The sequence below is a fragment of the Phyllobates terribilis genome, unplaced genomic scaffold (assembly GCF_046119375.1).
Source record: "Phyllobates terribilis strain yellow unplaced genomic scaffold, ASM4611937v1 Scaffold_1__5_contigs__length_1240528914, whole genome shotgun sequence".
Taxonomy (NCBI): Eukaryota; Metazoa; Chordata; class Amphibia; order Anura; family Dendrobatidae; genus Phyllobates; species Phyllobates terribilis.
The window spans coordinates 1,150,280,092-1,150,296,880 of NW_027362761.1; the positions used below are offsets into that span (position 1 = coordinate 1,150,280,092).

Consider the following 16,789-nt stretch of genomic DNA (forward strand, 5'->3'; position numbering starts at 1 on the left):
GGACCGCCAAGCTCGACCCTTATAAAAGCTTTTTAACTGCAGCAGCTTTAGTGGACGCTACTGGAGCTGGAATTACCGTGGCTGCTGGCACCAGACTTGCCCTCCAATAGATCCTTGTAAAAGGATTTAAAGTGTACTCATTCAAATTACAGAGCCAATTTAAATTACAGAGCTTAGACCTACCTCCACCGTGGAGGGGCTCAACCCACCAGCGGACAGGCACCAGTATTGGGAGAGGTGGGCTGGCCGTCAGGGTCCACCACGGCTCTCGCACAAACCCGGCAACACGGAGGTCGCGCGGGCAGGAACGGCCTGGCCGTGTCGGCTTCCCACTCCAGCGTAGTCCCTCGGCCCGCTCGCGCCCGTAACCTCAAAGGGATGCGCTTTTCTTCCCAGGGCTGTTCCCCACCCAGCAGGAACGTGGGGGAGCTCAGGTCGGCCTTCCACCGTACCCCCTTACCTCCCTCGCCCTCTTTCCTTCTTACGTTCTCCATTTAACCCCTCGGCTCTGTGGTGTCCGCTCTCCCTCCAGCTCTCTCCTTCTCACAGGTGGACTACCGCGTGTATTCACACTGTGGCGAATCTTTTGGGCCCAGGCATAAGAAGTCGTTGAGGTAATGTATAATATGTGCCCCCTTAGAAACGTCCATGACGACCCATTCGAGGAAGAAACTAAACGCCTCAATAGTGAGTAGGATATGGGGCACCCCATGGGCAAACAGCGATCTATATAGTATGCTCCTTCCCAGAAGCAGCCCAATAGGCGGACACTATTCGGAGGCACAGGTAGTAAGTAACCGGAACGCCCCCTCAATGTCTGTTTTGGCCATTAGGGTGCCCCTTCCCAACTTCTTGATCCGCCTGATTGCCTTGTCAAAGGATGTACAGTATATACTACTGTACTTGGTTCCGCATTGATGTTGTCGTTTACTGACCTGCCCCTTGGATATGACAAATGGTGGATTAGTCCGAATGTATTGGGTTCCGTTTTTGTCACGACTCCCAACGGGGATACCACTACGTCTTGTAAGGAAAGTGTTCTGAATGGAACCGCCATTCTACCTAAAGATATTTCTTATTTTAATTTTCTTGTCACGATGTCTGGGTGTTGGTAGGCTGATTTTAGATTTTTACTCCAGCCTTTCTTGATTTTAGAAGGGCATGACATGCCTATATCTGTGTCTCCCCCTCCTTTTACTCCTCCACCTCTTTTCTTTTCACATGACTATATGTACTTGTCACTTTTCCATGTGTTAGTTGTGTCTTCTGAGCAGTTTGTCAGCTTTTGGACACCTTTGAAGGTGTTTTCTATGTGTTTTCTATGTGTTTCTATGTGTTTTTGTTTGCCTGCCATTGGTTTTAACGGTGTTCGACGAACCGTTCGAGGAACCGTTCGGTGAACATGCCGGTGTTCGACGAACCGAACCCGAACACTATGGGGGTGGCTCAACACTACTTACTAATGCCACCTTCTTCAAAGACTGCTCAGTGCTCCTGTTCTCAAAATGGCTGCTGATGGAGACGCATGTGACCACAAAGGTATAATTGAAAAACACTGCATGCGAGAAAGCTGTTTTTCAATTGGTCACATGTTCGTCCATCAGCAGACAATCTGAGAACAGGAGAGCTGTGCAGTCTGTGGCCAATCCCTTTAAGGAGCACCTGTTTGCCACCTACAGAGCTTGTCCTGCCCCTGAATCACATATACCTGTAGCTGTACCACTTATATATCAGTAAGTGCCATAAAATCATTATCCCAACACATCTATTAAAATAAAGATAAAGTGGACAATCCCTTAAAGTGGTCCAGTCACTTGTTATAAATATGTACATTTTTAGCCTGATTAAATTGCTGCTGTTCTACTGAATTTGGCGTTGTTTTTATATCCTTTCTGCTCCTCTCCATTCCTGAGATCTGAGCCCCTCTTCCCTGTATGTAAATCTAGTCTTGTGATGCAAGGAGGTGTGGTCCCTAACTCTTCTCTGTGGGCGTCTTCTTGATGACCACACCTGTAAAATTTACATACAAGGAAGAGGAGGTCATATCTCAGGAACGGAGAGGCGCAGGAACAAAAGAAAAACAACACCGGCTTCAGGAGAACAGTGGCATTTACGATGAGTAAAAAAATTACATATTTAATACAAGTGACACGCCCACTTTAAATAGTACCCTGGTCAATCACCTACTACATCTGTCCCTCATCCTGCATCTGAGATGATCTCTTTGGAGACAGAATTATTGTTATTGGCTTGACTAGCACAGAACATGATTACGCAGGTCACTATAGGACCCTATCACCATAGTGCCGTACCAAACTGACTAATTGATATGTTTCAAAATTCTGATCTCCAGTACTGTTGGTACACATAGATATTTATGTATCCTATGTAAAAACTATTCCCCAGTGCCCAAAATCAGCTTCCTGGACTGAATGATAATTCGGGAAGCATTAGACATTTAGGATGCTGTACACATCCTATCGTTTTAGGAACATTTTAGTCGTACATGGTAAGGACTGGTTGGATTAGCAACCAGATATGTAGTTAATGCCGAACGCATCATTTAATTACACTAAATATTTGCCTTTGTAACAAAAACATCCTTCAGGTCTCTTGAAATCAACAACAGCAGCAACGAGCATGATGATTCTCAATTAACGAGGACCCAGGAGGTAGCTCCAGATGACACCCCTTTTAATTACCATATTTATGAAGCACCATCTATTATTCATGCTCTCCTCAGCCGGGAGAAGGGATGATGACAATAGATACGGTCGGCAATAACAGCGGACTGTTCCATATTCACACCACTGCAGTTATTAAAGAGAGTTATGAGTAGAGATGGGCGACTCCCCGCTGGAAGCACTGATTCACACAATGTTCCAGACCAAAAAATACAATGGGAGAATCAATTCAGTTCAGCCATCGCAAGAATGTTTCCTAACCTAATGGCTGGAAGATCTTTCTCTTAGGCTAGGTGCACATGTGGCACCCCAGGGGTCTGGTTTCCACAGTAATAGCAATATTATGTCTGAGAGCAGGTGGGAGGTCTCTTGGTCAGGAATCCTATGCATGCCACACCTCCTGCCCAGTCCTGGGAGGAGAAGAACTTCCCCTATATAAAACTGGGGCTGAGGCAGGGTTAGTGAGTTAAGAAGGAGAGTTAAGAAGAGGAGAAGCAGCTATAGGAAAGAGAGATCAGGAGCTCTGGGGAAGTCGTGCTAAAAGGAATCAGGGGCTGGCAGCTGTAGAGCTCGCCCTGATTGAAGAGTTACCACCGGACCCGGAGTCCGAGGCTGTGGGGACTAATCCTTACCCAGCAGCAGAAACCGACCGGCAGGGGATTTCAGGTCCTCTGGCCAAGAAACCCGAAGGCACGGTCACACGCGTGGGACCAGCACCGCCGTCGTGGAGCGGAAGCCACTAGAAGGCCCCGAGTCACCGGCCATACGGGTGAGCACCACACGGTACACTCAGGGACGTGGGCTACTTTTACCCGCCTCTAGCAAGGTAGCCAGAAGAGTACAATTAGTTGGGGAGGCCTACAACTCCGCCTGGCCAGGGGAAATCCCATCTGCTCAAAGACTGACCAGGCCCCGATCGCTAGCCAGTACTCCGGGACGGTCTATCTTTATCACCAGTAAAGACCCTGAACTACACCGCATCGTCTCTGAGTGGTTCCTGCTACCCCCATCATCCACGTCGGCTGCCCTGAGGCCATACCCCTCCCGTTGGGGGTTATACCATCCACGCTGCACAATCCTTCCACCGGCCTCAGCGGTCTGCCCTGCAGCGGCAGCTCCATAGCTGCATTCAACGGGTGGCGTAGTCGTCCAACATCTACTGCTAATACTCAGCCACACAGTTTGACTCCCTGGGCACGGACCGGGTCACCGCCACGAGACTACTACCCCCAACAGGCCCGGCTCCGGGTAGTCCCCGCGTGCGCAACGCTACACCAAGTAGGCCCAGGGGCGCGTCACACACACGCAGATTTCTTATCATCCGAGAAAATCGGATCAATTATGGAAATGACACTGTGATCAAACTCTGATCGGGGGGTCAGCATAGTGCAATCCGATTCTCTCAGATGAGGAGAAGATGAAAAAATGTTGGAACAATGAGTCCAGCATTGAGATAAAAACATTAAAACATTCAAATTTATTGAAAATGCATAAAAAGTCAATAGTGCAGGAAAGAAGACACGTCCAGTATCACTTACGGTACATGTTTCCAGCTATGCTCAGCTCTTAGACATAGCTGAAACATGTAAGTGGTACCTGACTAATGTTCTTTCCTGCATTTTAGACTTTTAATGCATTTTCCATAAATTCAATGTTTTATCCCGATGCCGGACTCATCCTTCCAATATTTTTCCAGTTGTTATATTGGTCACCTCTGAGACCTAGCAGGGGATGCCACAGGTTTGGCGTGGGAGAGTCTTTTACACATTTATTTTTCTTCGTGAAGAGATTCCCACCCTCTTAACCATGGTCGGCTGCAGGTTTATGTGGGAGTCCCAGTGGGCCCCTCTTCCCTATAGATTTTTCCTCTTTGCCTTCCAAGAATTGTAACTTTCTCTTAATAGAGTTGTATTTTTCTCTTAATAGGGCTTGATTTTTGCAGTATGAGATGAAGATTTAGTTATTACCATTTTTTATCTCTTTTGATCTTATTTTTTTCGAAAATTAAGTGACCAAAAACTAGAAATTCTTCCCTTTCGATTTAGTTTTGTCTCTCACTATATGGGATGAATATTATTATATCATATTAGTTCCGGCAGCCACTCAATATGTCATTTTTTTTTTTTACATTTTAATTACATTCTAGGAAAAAGGGGATGATATGAACTTTTACATTTTTTTTTTTACATTTTCTAGCAGTCCCCTAAGGGCACTTGAATCTTTGCTCACTTCATTGATTGCACAATATACTGCAATGCAGTAATATTGCAGTGCAAAGAAAATTTACCAATTTCCTATAAAGCTCAGTTATAAGCTGGGCTTTAAAGGTGTGTAAACATGGTAGACAAAGGGCTGCCATGATAGTCCATCAGCATCCCGCAATCATCTTGCGAGGGGGACCCATGGGGGTCAGAATGAGCACCTGCCACTACCAACCTCTTAAGTGTTATGATTGACAAAAGTATTTTAGACGTTAAACTGCTTTCCTCTGCGTTTGCTCTGAGCCCAGCAGTTACACTCGGGTGCCAGCTGTAGGGTACGGTGCATTTCGAAAATTTAAACCTGGGCAGAATGGGCTCCAACACGTACCGATGTTCCCCGGTGGTGGAATCAGCCTGTTCTCAACCCTATTATTTAACAGTTTTGTGACAAGCCATGATCATGCCACTAAACCACTAGCGGGTTTTTTCAGGGTAAGTAATAATAGGGCTTTGACATGGTCATTGGTCAGTGTGGGGCCTGTTCAGTGGATCCTCAGTCAGATGTGCTAGGTAGTCCTGAAGAATGATCACAGTTGACTGAAGGATCAGGTAGGTACTCAAAGGAGGTGTATGGACACGTTTGGTTTCTTTTCGTGGGTGTACAAGGCAGGCAGGCAAACTTTTTGGGTAGAGTTAAGGGTGCTCCAATCAGTTGGGTTATCATATCTTCTATTGTTATGCAGCTTGTTTTACAAAACTGTCCTCCATGTTTCCATTTTGTTGTGGAGGTCAATCATGTGAACACCTTATTGGACTATGGACTTGGAGATAAGAGTAGAGATGGATTTCTTTGTCCGCCTAAGTCAGCGGTTCACCCAATCTAGCAGCCCAGGGAGTACAATGGCAGAGTCAACTCCATTAAGCTCAACAACTGCAATTCCACAATGTTTCCAAATGGCCAATAGATAGTGAATTCATTAGAAGTCGTTAAAATTCTTGCAAATGACTCCATCCGTTTGTAGGATAAGCATGAAAGGATTCAGCACACGGCTGGTCTTGTCAGCTCCTGAGATATAAAGTCTTACATACCCTGCGTGTGATGCGGTGGTTACCTAGCAGCACATCATAGCAACACAGGATGCCGAATAATCCCAGAGAGATGATTATGGGAGAACATCATTAGGGCTAAAGGGCGATGTGACGAATCCCAACAGATGCGCTATTTGCTAAATTACATTATTTTCTCTTATTCTAATCTAATTCTAACCTTATTCCCTTTTATTGTCCGTTGTATGCAAAGTATGTAATTATGTAAAATATGGACAGGCAATAAATGGGTCTCTAAAACAGAGGAGGACAAAAAGAGGGAGCAGACCCAGATTCTGGTCCCTAAAGAGGCTCCGAGACCCCTCTGTCACAGAGTAAGACACCTGCATTATAAATGCCATTTTATAAATGGGGGCCCTATGCGTTTCCAAGAGCTTAAACCCTTCCTGACGTAACACGTGATAGCTAGCCCTACATTGGCCACAGATGTATGCAGAAGGCTCAGGAACCGAGCCTGCACCACATCCAGCAGTTGCCAGCTGTGCTATACAGCTAACAGCGGCAACCGTAGCTGAGCTCCAATCGCTGCTGTTTAGGGATGAGCGGGGTCATGGAGGTTCAGGTTCTGGCACCCGACCGAACTTTAATCCAAAGTTTGGTTTAGGTACCAGAACTGTACCCGAGCTTCAACCAGACCCCGAACCCCATTGAAAACAATCGGGACCCAAACTTAGGATCTCTCTGTATCTACTCCCAGTCTTTCCCCGGAGCTCCGAACATTGAAACGGACTTCTTGGAGAAGTCCATGTTCGGAGTTTATACACTAGAGTCCGATACAAACCTCAAACTTTTAAGTTCGGGTTCGTTCATCTCTATTGCTGTTTAACAACGTAAATGTCTCCTGTAAATCATTTAAATAGATGTGATTTTGGGGGGGGCAAATGGGTTGTCATGGCAGCTGTAGTCTGCTGAATGATGCTTTCTTAACAAAAAAGGCAATAAAAAATGATTAAACCGTGGTATGTAACCTAAAATGGTCTCAATAACAATGACAGCACGTCACACAAAAAAAAAACAAGCCCTCATACAGTTCCATCTAAGGAATAAAAAAAGTTACAGGTCTGAAAAAATAGCGACACAAACCTAATTATTATCTTTTTTTTGCGAAGTTAATCATTTTTTTTTTAACCATTAAGATATAAACATACTTATAACTTTGTAATTTCTGTAATCTAACTGACTCGGAGAACCGTGTTACCCGATCATTTTTGACAGCATGATGAATGCTGTAAAAGCAAAACCAAAAAACAATGGTAGAATTGCGTTAGTCTTTCACCATTTCACCTCACTCAATTTTTTTTCCCCAGTTTTCTGCACATAGTATGATAAAATGAATAATGTCATTCAAAAATACAACTCGTTCCATAAAAAAACAATTTCTCATATGGCTGCGTCAACAGGAAAAAAATTATGGCTCTTGGAAAGCGGGAAGGAAAAAAACGAAAGCGCAAAAAAATGAAAAACCAGCAGTTAATTTATGGGTTAAAGGGTTATTACCGACATTAAACCTTATCAGTTATTCACAGGATAGGTAATAACTTTCTGACCACTAGGGGTCCGACCACTGCCCCCCCCACCAATCCTGAGAAATAGGCTTCTAAAATGAGCGCGTGGAAGACATAGCGGTCAGCAAATAAGCAAATCTCATCACCTAGAGTCCTAACAGCATGACAGAGGAATGTAAATACTCATGTGGTGCAGGGAGACCTGTGTGCCCTTAACTTTGTAGCTCAACCACAGCTGCAGTCCCTGCAACCCTAGTATATGGATTATTCAGCAACAAAACAGCACCACCTCATGGCCTAATAATGTTGAAAATCACAGATGAAATGGAAGCCCTGGTAGATGATGTGGGGCAAAGTCTCACAATTGAAATTAAAGAGGACCTTTCATTGTATCTTTTCTCCGAGGCTCTGGAACAGTTTTTCTTTTTTTTCTGTGCATCTTTGTTTCAAAGTTATGCCCCTTGGGAATAACTGTGCAAATTTTCCTTTCAACCAACTGAGAGTATGCCACACAAATTCTCTGTGGGCGTTTGTTTTTTTTTTTCTCCTGTGACACTGGTCAATCAAAACATGGCCATGCCCACAGAGAAGTTCTGTTTTATATGTCCAGTTGGTTGAAAGGAAAATTTGCAAAAATTATTACAGGGGGGTATAACTTTGGAACAGAAGAAAAGGGGCACAGGAGAAAAAGAAAAACTGTTTCAGAATCAGTGGAGTAGCGGCAATTGGGGAAGTATTTAGGTTAAAAAATCAAGTGAAAGGTCTTTTTTAAGTTACCCAATCTAAGGCACCAGAGCTGTCAATTTTGCTCATAGACATGTATACTGTATATGGTATATATTTTTTAGTTTTTCAATAAGTGTACGTGATTTTAAAGTAGTAATTGTTAAAAAAGGATTTTTTTTTTCTATATTGTAATCCTACTGAAGAATCCTACAGTCAGCCCTCCCCGGCCTTAACTAGCTGATAACAGGGAATAATAGATTGTAGTCAGCTGCACATAAAGCACAGACTAGATAGGCTATAGATTACATGAACCTTAAAGAAGAAATCTCTATAGCTAGTCATTACCCAGCTGACATAAGAAGTGCCAGTTTCCGTATGCGGTGATTTCTTTTCCTCCTCCGTAAATCAATACCGTGAACCTTTTGTGCAGCGAATTGTGCGATTCTGACAAATGGACGGACAGAAATCAGATGACACAGATGTCCGGAGGCTTCAGCTCAAAAGTGTCATTTTCCTGGAAATGTCTATTAGCTAATGCTACAAACAGTCCTATTAAGGGAGCTGACGTATGTGTGCACGCCGAGCTGGAGGCGATTCCAGAAAACAGGGTAATAATATCGTGTATATATCATTATAATGTCCTTTTCTGTGGTTGAATACTTTTGCAACCCGCTGTGTGTATTTGCTTTACGATCAGGTTACTTTTCAGCTATTTTTTTTTTATATGTATTGGTCAGAGATATCTTTAGGCTGTAATTGCTTTTTGTCTATGGCCTGAGAAGCTGTAATTTATCCTGATGTGTCTCTTTTAGTAAATCCTTGAATTTGTCCTATATATAAGCTGCTTTTACTCTATATCTGCAGTAAAATTTACCATATGTGATGGAAAAGCTCACAATGTATACATTAAATGACTGTCAGGGACTGTCAGCTCCCTGAGGGAACAAGTTTTAGGTCTCTATTAAAGTATATGTAGATGATAGATGCTTTCTATTAAGTGTTTTATCATACCTATTGCTGGATTCACAGATACACTGCTCACTACTGCTGTAAAATGTCCTTCATGCTGTTATTGCTTATGAACTTGAGCTATATAGCAGCAAGATGGCAAGAATCCCTCTTGTCGCTGTATACTGTGCACGGGAGACATGATAGCAGCTAGTCCCCATCCGGTACATCAGAGACAGCTGAAAGTGAGAGATTAAGTTATGACACTAAATCTAGAAATAAATGTTCTGCTTGTTCTCAAAAGAAACAATTAATGAGTTTGTTGCCCTAGCACAGGGGTGGGGAACCTAAGGTCCGTGGACCATTTATGGCCCTCGATAACCTTTTCTCCAGCCCCTGGGCTGATTCCCAGTGACCGCAGTGCTTGGGCCGGCAGCTGTGTTTGACGGCCACCAGCTCTTTAATATCATTAAACTCTGTGAGCACACACATGCAGCATTCACTAATGAATGCAGTGAATGATTATGTCCTCAAAGCAGTGCAAGTGTCAGGACGTACCTTGTGGGTGGAGTTAGCGCTCGATTTGTATGGCCCCCGAAGGATGATAAAAATATCTAAAAGATCCTTGGAAGAAAAAAGGTTCCCTATCCCTGCCCTAACCTGTTAATGGAGCTCTTTTAATACAATGGGACAGTTAGTTCACCCTGCATCTGATCGCTGTACATGGTCTGGTGTAAAGACTACACTTCCCAGAATACAAGTCATCAGAATAAGCTCGGTGTAAGAGGGAAGACCGGGGTGTAAGTACTGTCAGAACAAGGGATCCAGAACTGCCGGGGCCGTACCTCTGGTTGCAGGGGGAAGACAGACTTCCAGCACAGGAGTCAGGTGACTGGGAAGCTGGGAGCATATCCAGAGGGAGAGTTGGGAGGTCAAGTGACCGGAGAACTGGTGGCGTGGCTAGAGAGAGGGAGAGACGAGGACTTTTGCGCGGGAAAGCGGCAGGAGAGTCCCGCTCAGGAGAGCAGTGTGAGAGGGTCCAGGCTCCTGGCTCCAGTACTGGGAGCAAGAGCCGAGTGCAGTGGACCGGGGGAGCCAAGCCGACTAGAGAAGCGACGCAGGGTCTGTGGAGCCGAGCACGTGAGGTGCCGTGTTATGGACTAGGGGCTCAGCAGGTAAAACCGGAGACCACCCGCTGCCGCCAGAAGACGGAGCATTGTTTGGGCGGGGAAGCCTGCATCCGATGACCCCAGCTATGCAAGCCGAAATAGCCTTACTGGCCCTGGACGGCAAAGCCCAACAATCCGTGATGTACCGCCCTCCCCATGACCGGGATACTGTAGAAAAAGTGGTGCGGATACTGGAGGAGATGCATGGGGATCCCACCAATGTAGGAGAGCTGAGGATACGGCTGTTTCACCAAGTGCAGCAGGAGGGGGAGACTGTGACGCAGTATGTTAATGCCTTACAGAGCGTGCATGCCTATATCACTAGAAAAGATGACATGGGGAATTTGGGAATGGACCCCTTGACATGATCTTAAGGGACCAGTTTGTGGCAGGCCTCAGGGATGTGCAGCTGAAGCAGGCCTTGCGGGAGCACCTGCGTGCCAAACCACGTATGACTTTTCTAGAAGTGGGGGCGGAGGCACGTGTGAGACAGCAGGAGATGGGGGTGATGGCCCTGGCAGGGATGGTCCGGAGTAACGAGGTACCCACCCAACCTGCAGCTGAACCGGAATGGGCTCGAGAGATGCGAAAGGAGATACAGGAGATGCGGGATGAATGGTCCAGTCTCAAGAAGACCTCTGCCCCGACACCAGAGATACCCAGATCGATTGCTCCAGTTATGGAAAGAATTTAATGCAGGAGAGTTCCATAGAGGAGTGAGGCAGCCCTACACAGACAGAGACACGACCTGCTGGAAGTGTGGAGGCGTAGTACTAGGGTCTAAGGGTTGTGCTAGCCAAGGGTTGTGCTAGCCGAGGGCGGCCCCTGTCGCGGCAGCCGTTAAACTAGCGGGCTCCGTGTTTGGGGGACACAGCCCGGAGCCTGAGGAAGGGGAAAGAAAAAGAGGAAGTCCCAAGGACCTGGTTTCCACCAGCCCGACTGTCTGGGCCGAAATAAGCAGTAGGGCTGTTCACTGCCTGATTGACACGGGATCCCAGGTGACTACGATGACAGAAGCCTACTTTCAACAGAGATTTCCAGAGATAGTGCGGCCTGAATGGGGACCAGTAATTAGACTCACGGCAGCTAATCAATTACCCATCCCGGTCGCAGGGGTGGTGTGGATGAAGATCCGAGTGTGTGGAAAAGATGTGGGAAAAAAAGGAGTCGTCCTGGTCGCAGGAGGAACCGGAAGTGGACCCCCGGTGACCCTTGGAATGAATATGCTGAAAGAGATCGGGCAAATCCTGATTAGTGAGCCGAAGGAGATTCCTCTAGACCAGTGGTACCCGCGAACCCCCCAAAGGAGGGTCTTTCAACAACTAATCCGAGCTGCCCAGGCTCAGGAGACGTCGAGTGAAGGGAAGATCCTGGGGAAAATAATAGTGCCAGCAGATACAGCGCTCACCTCACCGTCCAGACAAACTGTACTCACGGGCCTGCACACCTCTTGAGGGGGTCGAAGTTCAGAAAGAACAAACATCGATGGACAAAGTACCCCCCGGACTCTTGGTGGCTCGGACACTGGCCACGGTTCACGGTGGCAATGTTATAGTGCGGTGTGTTAATCTGGGCGAAGATGATCGACTATTTGACTGTTGGACTGGCGCATCTCGGGTATGAACATTGCCTGGTAATTACAGACCACTTCACAAAGTTTGCGGTAGTGACCCCGACCAGAGACCAGACCGCCGAGTCAGCTGCGCAGGCCATCTGCCGAGACTTCATTCGGGTGTACGGCTGCCCAAGAGGATCCATTCCGATCAAGGCGCCTGCTTCCAAGGCCAGGTGATGGAAGTGCTGCACCGGTTGTACAAGATTGAGAAGTCATGGACTACTCCTTATCACCCTCAAGGAAATGGGGCCTGTGAACGTTTTAACCGGACACTGATCCAAATTCTCCGCACGTTGGAGGAAGATCGGAAGGTATAATGGCCTGAGTTTGTGGCCGAGCTGGTGTGGGTCTACAACAACCGAGTGAATAGTACGACGGGGTTCACTCCTTATACCTTGCTGTTCGGCCAAAGGGGCGAGAGATTACCGAGTTAAAGCTGGACCCCGAGGAAGACTACCCACGGACGGGGATGTCTTCCTGGGTCCGGGAACATCGGCATCGACTGCAGAACCTCAGACGGTTGGTACAACAAAAGTTTCAGGAGCTCAAACATCATGAGACATTGCCTCTTCGAGGGACAGCTCTGAGGCCCGGGAGCGGGTGTTGGTTCGGGACAGGCGGCCCCGGGGGAAAATTGAGTAGGCGGTGGGAACGAACCCCGCACCGAGTGAAGTGCAGGATTGGCGCTGAAGGACCTGTGTATGAAGTTCAACCCGAGGGGGCTGAAGGAGCCCCTACCAGAGTGGTTCATCGTAGTGTGCTGCGACCCTGTCTGTCCAAAGATGACGAGGATGGAAATGAATCATCTGCTTCTAGAGATGGTCCTGTCACAGTTGCCCCAAGCCACGATGTGGACGAAGAATTGTTGGTTCTACCTCCGAACCCCAGCACTCTATTACCTGCAGTCCCCAGTGCAGGTGGCGAGGGCACAACCTTGGTTGAAGCCGCCGGGCAGGCGGAGATTGGGAATTCGAGTGACCCTGCACCCCCCATCCGTCAAACTGAGTTATGGTGGTCAGAACGAACAACAGCAGGAGTGCCTCCTCACCGTTACGAACAAGATCAATTCATATGGTACCATATCGTCCAGGAAGTTCAAGAATGTGAACGTTTGGTGAAGGAACGCTCGCCCATGGAATGGCGAGTTAAAGGAGAGCGGAGGTGTAAGAGGGAAGACCGGGGTGTAAGTACTGTCAGAACAAGTGATCCGGAACTGCCGGGGCCGTACCTCCTGGTTGCAGGGGGAAGACAGACTTCCAGCACAGGAGTCAGGTGACGGGAAAGCTGGGGGCATGTCCAGAGGGAGAGCTGGGCGGTCAGGTGACCGGAGAACTGGTGGCGTGGCTAGAGAGAGGGAGAGACTAGGACTTTTGCGTGGGAAAGCGGCAGGAGAGTCCCGCTCAGGAGAGCAGTGTGAGAGGGTCCAGGCTCCTGGTTCCAGTACTGGGAGCAAGAGCCGAGTGCAGTTGACCAGAGGAGTCAAGCCGACTAGAGAAGAGCCGCAGGCAGGGTCTGTGGAACCGAGCATGTGTTTCCGTGTTATGGACTAGGGGCTCAGCGGGTAAAACCGGATACCGCCCGCTGCCGCCAGAAGACGGAGCATTGTTTGGGCAGGGAAGCCTGAAGACATCAACACCGGCATCAGCTGGCAATTGTCTTGTGGAGGAAGAGTCAGCTAAGTGTAAAAACTGTCGATTACAACCGGTTTGACTCTGCTATATCTAGTTAAACTGTGAACTGTCAGTTAAAGACTTTTACCTGCTACTTCCCTTGTTTTCCCCCATATTTTCCCCTGTTATTCCCTGCGTGGAGATTGACCCTGTTATTATAAACTTCCCCTGTTTATTAACCCAGTATTGGCTGTTCTGTGTTTGTGTCGCTGCATCTAAAGTACCCGTGTTACATCGGTGCAGGCATTGAACAAACAGGCAATGAGACTCGCCTCTATTCCAGAGAATACAATGTATGATTAGTAGAAGTGACCCCCATTATATATCGCTTACCTTGAATCTTTCAGACACCCCTTCACTGATACTGATTGTGAATTCAGCAATTTTCGGGGGACGGAATTTCCCTTTCTTGTGATCACGTTCATATTCAGTCTTTGTTTTCACCACAACCTTGAAGAAATAAAGAAAATTGGAAGTTAATAAATATAAATGTTAATTATGGCAATGAAAAGTTGAGTCTCTTGAGCCGATATACAGGTTATAAAATATAGCACACAAGGATTGGTTGGGAATATATCAATTCAGAGATGTGAGCTCTTGACTACGCAGTATTTATCTACAAAATCCAATTGATGAACTTTATAGAGTAATTCACACTAAAATAACATTGACTCCAGAAAATGCAAGCATTTCAGTTCTTCCTCTCTATTAGGTTGGACTATTTGATAGGGAAAAAATAACAGTGCCACCACAGGTGAAAAAAAGGTGTTGCAGGCACAATAATCAGAGCTGGCTTACCTGGACAAAAACACATTCCACTTCGGTCTCTAGCTGAGATTCACCAGCAGCAAAGGTCCTTCCCCCTCCCACGCGCAGATAGGTCTGAGACAGCTCAGCTGCCTTTTATAGTCCCAATAGAAAAAACTGGAATTGAGATATGATACCAGTCAGTCCCACCCAGTTCTTCTGACCGCTCCTAAAACCCAGATCCAAGAATCCGGGCCCTGTTAAATAACCCTCTCAGCAACTTAGTGTAGCTAGAACCTGGCTTCTTTCTCGAGACTTACATCACTGAGGCTAGCCACCTCGGTGGCATACCTCCAATGGCCTAGTCCAGCTACTTTCTTACACTATCAACATATTGAACATAGAAACTCAATGCAGATGTTCAGTGGAATCCATTGCCCAAAGCTACAACAAATCAGCGCTGTCCAATGAGAGAACCAGTTTCTCTACCAAATGATATACGGCTCCATCTATTAAGTTGACGGAGTTGACCTGTCTTAAACATGTTTTCTGGTATGTATTTCTAACATATTTTGGGCCAGATTGTTCTGGTATGTATTTCTAACATATTTTGGGCCAGATTCATTTTTTAAGTCACTTTTTTCTTTTTTTTTGTCTCTTGGTACTCAATGTTTTTTGCACCAAATTCTTCAAAATAGCTTATGAGGTTTATGAATTTTGCGCAAAATCAAAAAAGCTCTTTATGTTATGCTCTTTTTTTCCCTCTTTTAAGCCTCTTAAAAGCAAAAAATCGAATGTTTAATTAAAAAAGTTACCACATTTGCGTAAAAATTACAGGCAAACAGAAAATAATTTCTGGGGAGTCACAGTTGATGAATTTGCTGCAAATTTCTGGAAAACATAAACCACAACCATCTTGGCAAAGTTCAAAAAGAACAATTATAAAATAGAATTGAAAAAGGTGCACTTTTTTTTTTAAAAAAGAAGAATTTGATGCAAATCAACAGGCAAAAAAAAAAAAAACCTAGACCAAAAAAAGTGTAAATGCAAAAATTAATGGGACCCTGGGTGTTTCAATTTCACAAAAAAATCTCTGCAGTTCAGGGGGAGGGGTTACTGACTCTCATTGAAGAGACCTCATTATGTATGAAGACTTATTTTCAAGGCAATGCTATATGAGAAAAATATACAAATATACTGTATATTTCCAATAGAGCATTCAATGAAAATAAGTCTTCAAACATAATGGGGACTCTTCAATGAGAGCCAGTACCCTTCTGAATTGCATCTAAATAATTCAATGAGTACCTTGTTCTGTGCCGCTCATCACCAACTGCAACTTTAAAAAAAAATAAAAAATTTGCGCAATTTTGGCATATCATGTTACTTTTTGCTCTAAAAAGGTGCAAAAAAAAAAGAGAACAGTAAAAAATAAACAACATTTTTTATTTTGAGAAAAATTTATGAACCCGTAGATGCCGTATTGAAGAATCTGCTGCAAAAAACTGCAACGAATATCACAAGGCAGAAAAGAAAAGTGAATAATACGCAAATGATGAACCGGACCTTATGTTTTTCATGGCTGAGGGATTGCTGTTACTACATTCAGTGGAGGCAATTCTCTGCAAGCCTCGCAGCCTGGATTCAAGGTAGAAAAGGAAAGGTATGTGCAGATCCGTAACTGAGCAGTTCTGGCCGCCACCGACACCGGGAAGAGCTGATTAGCAGGGGTGAAGGGTGTTGCACCCGCACCGATCAGACATTCGTGGTCTACCCTGAGTTATAGGCCATCGGTGGTAAAGATGCAGATTTCACGCAATGTGAGGGAAAGACTAAGTGCACAACAAAGGAAAGAGGGGGAGAAAGCCCAAACAATAGGCAAAGGGGGAGTGGAGACCCCTAGGCAGATCTGACAACACCCTGGCTCCCCTAACGTCCCTAAATAGGTTCTGCACCTATTGCCCAGTAGGAAACCTAATCCCTGACTGCCCCTAGTGATAGGCCCTAGATAGGGAGGGGACGGGGTGAGCACTAGTCAGCCCCCACTGCAACTAAAGACAAACAGGTAAACAGACAAGGTAAACACTTAGTTTGAGAGGACACCAGAGAGATCACATAACTATCCTCTAACGGAAAACCAAGAAGACACTAGCCGACTACTAGTACTTCAGCACAGGACAGAGGAAAATAGAGCTATCACCGGCGACTCTCTGGAGAGACTGAAGGTATTTAAACATCCAGCAAGGGTGTGTCAATTAGCAGCAGAAGGTGGAGGCCACTGCTAGGTCCTAGAGGGAGAAGGATATCACTACACTACAGAGATGAAAAGATCAAGATGGTGCCTGCAGAGCCAAGCGCAACGACCTTCTACAGCTGCATGCAGAATGACTGTCTGTCACACCTGACACACTCATTAC

At 45.9% G+C, this 16,789-nt stretch overlaps 1 protein-coding gene across 1 annotated transcript in view; it reads right to left on the reverse strand.

Annotated features, from left to right (window-relative positions):
• The window catches only part of NSG1 (neuronal vesicle trafficking associated 1), a 115,083-nt gene that overhangs the window by 76,808 nt on the left and 21,486 nt on the right, over positions 1–16,789 (reverse strand). Inside the window, exon 3 of the mRNA XM_073648406.1 lies at positions 13,959–14,075. Within this exon, the coding sequence (XP_073504507.1) occupies positions 13,959–14,075 (117 nt within the window). The remainder of the gene's footprint in view (positions 1–13,958; positions 14,076–16,789) is intronic.